Source organism: Triticum dicoccoides, chromosome 3A (assembly GCF_002162155.2).
Source record: "Triticum dicoccoides isolate Atlit2015 ecotype Zavitan chromosome 3A, WEW_v2.0, whole genome shotgun sequence".
Classification (NCBI taxonomy): domain Eukaryota; kingdom Viridiplantae; phylum Streptophyta; class Magnoliopsida; order Poales; family Poaceae; genus Triticum; species Triticum dicoccoides.
This window is the reverse complement of record NC_041384.1, coordinates 649,555,645-649,564,396: the sequence shown is the minus strand read 5'-3', so window position 1 is coordinate 649,564,396 and position 8,752 is coordinate 649,555,645. Positions and strand designations below refer to the sequence as shown.

Below are 8,752 nucleotides of genomic sequence, written 5' to 3'. Positions count from 1 at the left end.
TGTTGGACACTCAAGACATCTTTATCCATGTCATCAGGGTACCAATTTTAGCATCCGTTGCAACGCGCTTCTAGTTATTCGAAGGTCTGCAGACATCATTGTTAAAAACACTATACACACTCTCCTCTCTCCCTCATTTTGAATTTTGACTAGTGGTTGGGACGCCACCCGGTGGCGCCGCTTAAGAGAAAGTTGTGTGCATGTTTTCATGAAAAAAATACATAGAATCCTCGCCTCCGTCTAAAAAAAATCTCAGGAAAAAATCCTCACCTTCATCTAAAAAAAAGTAAGAAAATGCTACCGCAACCTACCAGCGAATGCCACTTTGCATAACCCTCCATTTAGAAAATATCAGAGGTCTTCACCTTCATCCAAAAAGGAAAAAATATTTCAAAAATAATCCACACCTTCATCTAAAAAAATTCTAAAAAATTTCTCACCACGGCCAACCAGCTTGCGCCACGTGGCATAGCTGGTTGGGCACCCTTCATGCGTAGCTTAATGGGTTTAATGAGTGGACACACTCCTCTCTCTATTTTTTTAGTGGACACATTCATACTCTTTTTTTTCACCCAAATAATAACGCCCACACGGGCGGCATATTTGCACATTGCCCACACGCCTTGATCCACATTGATTCTGTTTTGCACGAATCCTAAAGAAATCTGTTAGAATCTGAGTGTCACATGGGCATCATCGTGTGTGTGAGCATTGGAGAGTTTGCCCACATGTCCCGTAGCACGCAGTTTGCCAGCGCTGTGTAGGCGAACTAGTTTCCGCCCACACAACCACCACCTAGTCCACGCGCGTGTGGGCGAACTGCTTTTCGTCCACACGACACTCGTATATTGTTTGATGGCAACTGCAGTTGCGCGTACGTGGCAACTAGGTAAACACACATGACAACTATGATTCGTTGCTAGACAACAACTGCAGTTGCGCGTATGTGACAACCAGATAAACACACATGACAAGTGTGATTAACCATACATGGCAACTACAGTTGGACCACACGTGGCAACTATTGTTTGACCATATGTGACAAGTAGTTAATCACACGACAACTATGGTTTGATTACACGCGACAACTATCATAAATTAGACATGACAACTATAGTTAAACAAAATAGAAGGAGTTGACATGCTTTTACAACTACATTTGCCATCCCGGATAACTACATCTGTCATTTTGGATGGCAACAAAATCATCATCCTGCGGGTACCTAACGTAGCTGCGCCAGGACGTGTGGGTATATTTGCTTCGCGCCACATGCGCGGAGCGGGGATGAGTAGTACTTGTTGGGCGTGTGACACGAAGTAGCTGCGCCCACACATATGGGCAATTCTAATGTCCGCCCACACATAGTCCATGTAGGTTGCCTCCTACTCACGCCACACACGATATGTGAGCGGATATCTAGTATGCCACACATGTGGGCGTTATCAGGACTTTTTTTTAAGAAAGACAACACTCCTACTCTCTCTCTCTTTTCTTTTGGAGTGGACACTCCTATTCTCTCTCTGTCTTCTCTTTTTTTTTTGAGCGGTACTCCTACTCTCTCGATCGATCCGCTTCGTCTATTCGCTCTCGGCCCACAGAGGAAGAGCGCTCACACCTCACGGCCCAGCAGTCCAGCACTAGCCTCACTCCGAACCCAAACCCCTGCGATTTTGCCTCCTCCTCGGGTCTCGCCGTCGCCGTCGCCACCGCCACCGCCGTACAAAGTCTGACCCCCCCGCGCCACCGCTCCCCTCCCCGTCCGTACTCGCCCTCTCCAGGCCGGTGCCGCCCCTTCCTAACCGCCTCGTTCCTCGCCGCGCCGGCGCTCGCTTCGCCAGTTAGCGACAGAGGAAGGGAGTGGCGACGATGTCTTCGTGGGAGGACGAGGACTCCGCCGCCGCGTCGGCCGCGGCGACCACGGACGTGGAGCTGCTGAAGCGTGCTTGGCGCAACGAGAAGGCCGCGCCGGAGATCCTCCACTTCGACTCCGCCCTCGTCTCCCGCGCCCGCGAGCAGATCCAGCTCCTCGTTAGCCCTCCCACCCCTTCTCGCTTCACTGACTCTATTGATTGCCCCCCGTTCTTCACAATTCGGAATGTTTCTGATTCTTGACGACCTGTGCGGTGAAACAGGAGGAGACGCTCGATGACTTCACGGATAACGGCGTCGACGACCTGGTGGTCTCGCTCTACCAGATGGACCTAGACCGCACGCTCTTCCTGCTCCGCTCCTACCTACGGCTCCGCCTGCAGAAGGTCAGGCTGAATTCAGTCTCTGTAGTCTGTACCACGCAGCGGTTCAGTTACTGACCGAAATGTTGCATCATTGGCAATTACTTGACCTCATCGTGCTGCTGTCTGTAGATTGAGAAGTACATGGCCCACATCGCCAATTCTGAGGACCTCTTGAGCCGGCTGTCGCAGCAGGAGCAGCGATTCGCCAAGAGGTACCTCTCTACTCGATTGGACCGTCTAGTGGTTGTTTGTGCTTGTTTTGTGGCTGAAGTAACGCTCCCTTGTTGGGTTTGATCTGTCGGAAGCTGCAAGGAGATCATGGAGAAGCATCTCGAGCAGTCGGTGCTGTCGAAGCTTCCCTACGGTTATGACTCGGTAACGAGGCAATCCTTGTCGAGCACGGAGGATGACATGGGTATTCCACTTGATCTTGAAATTAGCATGTTTCTTTGTCATACTTTACTACATCAGTTGTTTATAGCTTCAGCCATTACATAAGCTAGTCAGTATGATGATTAGTACTTCACCATTTAAAGCCAGCTTGATATGTATCACATGTTGACATTTCATTCAGTTAATCTGTGACAAATAGGTTTTTTGGGTCCTGGTCAGGGTATCACTGACAAACATGAAACATGCACCTACAACTTGATTTTGGATAACATAAATAAGTTGCCAGGTTCATAAAAAAGCCTCACTTGTACACTCATGCCTCTTGGAGTTTCATTTGGTGATATATAGTTCAGTTGGCCTGGAATATTCCTTCCTGAAAACTATGCTCATTAGTGAATAGTAATGGAGCAGTAAAAACAGTTTTCTAAGGATAAAATGGCCTGCCGCACTGGAATGTAACTGTTATTTGTTTAATAAAAGCATTTGATCATAGCAATGTGCTTTATAAGCAGCTTATCTTGAAGGTTTTAACATTCGTTTCTTGTCTCCTACCTGAGCTTGAAATCCCTGTATGCAATGTAGATTTATTGGAATCATCACGCTTGGCTTCATCATGTACTTAAATAATATTCTGATGCAATTTGAAAGTGAAAAGGCAAGTGCATGACTGCACATCATGATAGGGAAGCCTGGGGCAGTAGTTACAGAGCCGTAAGACGCTAAAATACATTACATGCAAATAGAGCATGACATGTTAGGAGAGTCAATCTTAGACTGTGATGGTGTGTCTTTCTATCATTTCTAAGATTAGTCAGAAGATTTTCACGTGCCCCCTCAGTCAGCCAAAGATTCATGCTGACGATTTTATATTTTGTACAATGGTTGCAAAATGTAACCCTAGTTCTCCAGTTACTGCTGTATATTCAGCTTAGCATTTTAACCTACCAGTCAGTAATAACCAACAATTGACATGGACGTTATGGAGCTGATTCAGTAGGCAGTACTGTATATAGGCATTAGCGAGAAAACCCGAACCTTACTTTTCAACAAGTGCCATGAGTACAATAAAGTTCATAGAATAGCTATGATGTCCAATGTTAACAACAGATGTTGGGACATCTTTTTTATTGTTCATGTACGTGTTTTTATTGTTGAAAATGTTTCTGTCCTTTTTGTTGCTGATTTGCTGAAGATGTGAGAGAAATGTGTTTGTAGCATGTAATCAGCTTTGAGACACTATCTCACTTGGTTTTCGAATGCCTTGTGCAGTTCCAGAGCCTCAGCTTGACACATTTGTCTTCTGCAAGACCAAGAGTGACGTAGGAGCATTCCAGCTAGATGACGTGTAAGTGCCCAAGCTCACATGGTTTTTGTCATTTCACTTCCTTGAACTGTGCTAACCTGTGGTGCTTGCTTCCATGAAGAGGGGAGGAAGTTGTGGATTTGGTTGCTGACGACCTGTATGTCCTTCGGTACAAGTCCATCAAGGGCCTTGTCGAGGCCGGCCGAATTGACCTTATTTGATGTGAGCCACAAGGCAGTATCAAACAGATTATCAATCCTCAGTGCCAAAATCTTCTGAATTCCTGGTAAGGTAGAAATGAAGCGGTTCAAATGTGTGTACTCCAGAATGAATTCCGTTAGGAGAACAGACCGTGTATGTATCAGTATTTTTTGCTTTGTCTGAATTGTCTCCAACTCATGTTCTTCAAGATTGTTATGTTGTTGATAAGGTCACCAGTTATCTCCAAAAGATTTTTCATTGTCTGACAACTTAAGTTCAGCATCAACCAACCAGCTGAATATTTGCTTTCGGCAGTGATCTATCTACATAGAAGGGGAGCCTTGGCGCAACGGTAAAGCTGTTGCCTTGTGACCATCAGGTCACGAGTTTGAGTTCTGGAAGCAGCCTCTAACAGAAATGTAGGGAAAGACCGCCTACTATAGATCCAAAGTGGTTAGACCCTTTCCTGGACCCTGCGCAATACATACAAACAGAAGAAAGGAGACCAATTGCATTGGACATGTATCTGCCTTTGTTGGCGATCCATTGCTGGCAATGCTGTATGGTGGTCATTTAAAACTAGAGATCCCAATGGTGCAACTCCACCAAACTTTTGAAGCTCAATATTTGCTTTGACAAAAGTTTTAGCTGTTTCGCCATAAAATGATGATCCCGTGATGATTGATGAATTCCCAACGATCGGCAGGATGAACCGTGCTGCTGATTTAGAGCGCTGGTCGTGTACAAAAGAATTCCGTTGAATATGTGCCGCGATCAAAGTACTGACCCGCCGCCATGGCTGAGATGGCTCGCCGACGCCGACGCCGTGAACGCTCGAGCAATCGCATATCAGAAGCAGCAGCACGCACTGATGCACACATGACGCGGCAGTCGCCACGCTAGACGCCGAACCGACTCCGAGCTCAGCCCGTCGTGCACCCGGCGGCAATGGTCGTGCCGGCCGGCGTGGCCTACAACGCGGCCATCTCCCGCTGCTCCCGGGCCGGCCTGCACCCGCGCGCGCTCGCGCTGCTCCACGAGATGCGCGCCCGGGGCCACCACGCCGACGAGTACACCCTGCCGCCCGCCCTCAACTCCGCCGCGCTCCTCCGGCTCCCCGCCGACGCGCTCCACTGCCTCCTCCTCCGCGCGGGCCTCGCCGCGCACCTCCACGTCGCCAACGCGCTCGTCGACGCCTACGCCAAGCTGTCCCGCCACGGCGCCGCGCGGGCCGTGTTCGACGAAATGCCGCGCCGCGACGTGGTCACCTGGACCTCCCTCCTCACGGGGCTCGCGCGCTCCCGCTCCCACGACCCGGCCCTGCGGGTCTACCGCGACATGGTCGCCGCGGGCGTCGGCCCGGACGAGTTCGCCGTCGCGGCCGCGCTGAGCTCGTGCGCCGGGGCGACGGCGCTCGAGCTGGGCCGGTCGGTGCACGCCGCCGCGATCCGGCTCGCGCTCGACCCGTTCCTCTCCGTCGGGAACTCGCTGGTCTCCATGTACGCCAAGACCGGCTCGCTCGGCGAGGCCAAGAGGGTCTTCGACGCGATGCGGGTCCGGTGCGACCCCATCACGTGGACGGCGCTGATCGTCGGGTACGCGCAGAACGGCCGGGGCAGGGAGTCGCTGGAGATCTACGCGGAGATGGTCCGGTCCGGGTGCCGGCCGGACTACGTGACCTTCATCGGCCTTCTCTTCGCGTGCAGCCACGCCGGCCTGGTCGACGCCGGCCGGGCGCACTTCCGGTCCATGCAGGCCGACCACGGCATCGCGCCCGGGCCGGACCACTACGCGTGCATGGTGGACCTGCTCGGCCGCGCCGGGCGGCTCGACGAGGCCATGGACCTGCTGAACCGGAGCACGACGAGGCTGGACGCCACGGTCTGGAAGGCGCTGCTGGCCGCGTGCCGGACGCACCGGAACGCCGAGCTCGCCGAGCACGCCGCCGGGATGGTCTGGAGGCTCGACCCCACGGACGCCGTGCCGTACGTCATGCTGTCGAACCTGTACTCGCGGGCGGGGAGGTGGGGCGACGTGGCGAGGGTCCGGACGTCGATGAAGGCGAGAGGGATCACCAAGGAGCCCGGCTGCAGCTGGGTGGCGGCGAACGGCGTGACGCACCTGTTCTACGTGGAGGACCGAGGCCACCCGCGGGCGGCCGAGATCTACCGGAAGGTGGAGGAGATGACGGAGAGGATCCGCGGCCAAGGGTACGTGGCGGACACCGCCTGGGCGCTGCAGGACGAGGGGCCGGAGGGGAGGGAGAAGGGCCTGGTGCACCACAGCGAGAGGCTCGCCGTCGCGTTCGGGCTGCTCGCCGTGCCCGCCGGCGCGCCCATCCGCGTGTTCAAGAACCTCCGGGTGTGCGGCGACTGCCACGCCGCGATCAAGATGGTTGCCCAGGCGTACGGCAGGGAGATCGTGCTGAGGGACGCCAACTGCTTCCATCACATGAAGGATGGCGCGTGCTCGTGCGGCGACTACTGGTAGGTAGGTTCAGCCGGTGCACCGATAAGCTTCAAGTCGAGCATGAGCTAGCGCCAGCCATGGACAGCAGTGGCGGCCTCTTTTTCGTTGACACCTGCATTGTTTACAGTGGCGTAGCCACATCAGAGCCACGCCCCAGACCAAGCTCGTTGCTACAGTAACAAACAGTACTAAACAGTTCTACTGAAGCATCAAGCTGCTAACCTGGGGCCTAGCTACGCCGCTAGAGAATTGTCTCGTTAAATTGACCCGTGTATAATATCTTGTTAATAGCATGCTATAGCGTGTTATAACACGTTAAGCATATTTTCAGGGGCGGCGTTATTTTGTATAGCGTGTTGTTTTTTTCCTTGTTTACAGCACACCACATCACATACACATTATGATGAACTAAGCATGAGACTTAGCATGCAACTAATCAAGTACTCCATGCTTGTATATGTACTTCCTTTGTACCGTAATATAGGTCTCTGGAGTAGCTGAGTATGATGTATGTATGTATCCTTCATCCTCTTGCAACCGTAGTTTCCAGATGGGAATATATCTCCGTTAAGGCAAGAACAGTACAGTACCGATCAAGAAAGAGGCCCCGAAAGCAGGGTATTGTAACAACATGCAACTGCATCCCTCACGTACACGCATTGCCATTTCTGTTTAGATCATGGTCGACACAGTCAAATAACGGCTTTGTTAGAACTCATCTAGCTGAGTTTTAGTTATGTCTCATTCATTTTTATAGCCATTGGGTTAATACTATAAGATGCGTGCGTGCTAATGTGGTTGTAGTACTATTTTTCTGTTTTTGTTTTCAGGTGAATGAAACCAAATTATATCTCATCTACATGAGTCCTAGGCACTCCCATCAAATAAAAGAGAAAAAAACTCTCCCAACGAATTTCTTTTAGAGATTGTAAATTCATCGAAGCAAATAACCGGATGTTGCTCACTTTGCTTATCAAGCACTCTGTGCCCAGGCTTCTCCTCGCCTCGCCTCCCGCAGCCACTATATATTGCACGCTCACGCGAGTCTCTATCTTCCCATCCACGCATTGTCTAAGAGCATCTTCAGCCGCGCTCCCAAAAAGGCCTCCCAGATGTTTTTTTCGCGCCGGCGCTGAAAATCGACCCAGTCGCGCCCCAGGAGACCGATTTTCGCCGGCCTGGGCCGAATTTAGCGCCGGCGGACACAGATCGAACCCGGCGCGCTGGGGGCGCTCGGGGGCGCCGGGGCGAGCGGTTTTGGCGCGAAAAAGCCGCGGGCCCACCGCGTCAGCGACACCGTGCGTCTTCTTCCCCGAACGCTTCGGTTTCCCGCGGGGAATCAATGGCAAGGCTGTCGCCGGTCAGCCTTACTAGTGATTCCTCACGGGCGGCGCGTTCACGGGGCGGCGCCGACGCCTCCCCTCCCTCGCACGCGTACACACGGGGCGGCGCCGCTGTATAAGCCGGTGGCCTCCCTCGCCTCTGGCTACATCAGCCACACGAGCCCTAGCCCGCCCTCTATCTCTCCCGAGCGCCGCCGCCGAGCCCTGCCTTTCCCGAGCGCCGCCGCCAAGCCCTCCCGCCCTCTCCCGATGGTCGAGCGATTCCTTCAGTCTTTTTTCATACATGTCATCCACAGCGGATTGCCAGTATATTTCCACCTTCCTTCCATTGACCTTCATGATCACCTGCGCACGAAGCAAATATTTTAACACGTATATATGCATGCATGGATCAAATTCATACAAAAATTCGGCATGACCTTCCCTAAATATAGGACATATTGAGTTTGCATGCCCGAAATTCGCCGAAACGGAATTGAATCGACATTTCGGCAAAACATAGGCAACTCATGTCACTCACATGCCACACACAATTCGGTATATTCATATCGCACATAGTTTTGGTCCTAATCGCAAACACACATATTTCCATTCTTGCACAACTCTTTTTTTGCTCACCAATTTGTCGAGAGGAATATCGAGCACCTTCTTATAATTAGCTAGTAGCTCTAGATATAGCTATGAGAGGGAGGAGGGAGGGCATTAATGGAGGGGTGGTGGAGGGGCAAAGAAGAGAAGGGGAGAAGGGGCAAAAGAAAGGAAGAGAAAGGAGAGAGGGCATTAATGGATGGGTGGTGGAGGGGCAAAG

The 8,752-nt window shown here is 51.9% G+C and overlaps 2 protein-coding genes across 2 annotated transcripts; both read left to right on the top strand.

Moving 5' to 3' along the window:
- Positions 1–1,606: 1,606 nt before the first annotated feature.
- On the top strand, positions 1,607–4,383 carry LOC119269937 (DNA replication complex GINS protein SLD5-like). Its single transcript, XM_037551880.1, has 6 exons — positions 1,607–2,029; positions 2,134–2,256; positions 2,365–2,447; positions 2,541–2,650; positions 3,898–3,973; positions 4,053–4,383. The coding sequence occupies exons 1-6, from the start codon at positions 1,868–1,870 to the stop codon at positions 4,150–4,152; spliced, it is 654 nt and encodes a 217-aa protein (XP_037407777.1). The 5' UTR covers positions 1,607–1,867; the 3' UTR covers positions 4,153–4,383.
- A 429-nt stretch (positions 4,384–4,812) lies between these two features.
- On the top strand, positions 4,813–7,059 carry LOC119272526 (pentatricopeptide repeat-containing protein At2g03880, mitochondrial-like). The gene has a single exon (XM_037553995.1). It carries the CDS (start codon positions 5,081–5,083, stop codon positions 6,620–6,622), a length of 1,542 nt encoding a protein of 513 aa, XP_037409892.1. The 5' UTR covers positions 4,813–5,080; the 3' UTR covers positions 6,623–7,059.
- The last annotated feature ends 1,693 nt before the right edge of the window (positions 7,060–8,752 follow it).

Excerpts from the sequence above, each read along its gene's own strand:
- LOC119272526 (XM_037553995.1), top strand. The coding sequence starts at position 5,081 with ATGGTCGTGCCGGCCGGCGTGGCCTACAACGCGGCCATCTCCCGCTGC.
- LOC119269937 (XM_037551880.1), top strand. The coding sequence starts at position 1,868 with ATGTCTTCGTGGGAGGACGAGGACTCCGCCGCCGCGTCGGCCGCGGCG. Across the intron at positions 2,030-2,133 it reads GCGAGCAGATCCAGCTCCTC|GAGGAGACGCTCGATGACTT; the intron begins GTTAGCCCTCCC and ends GCGGTGAAACAG. Across the intron at positions 3,974-4,052 it reads GCATTCCAGCTAGATGACGT|AGGGGAGGAAGTTGTGGATT; the intron begins GTAAGTGCCCAA and ends GCTTCCATGAAG.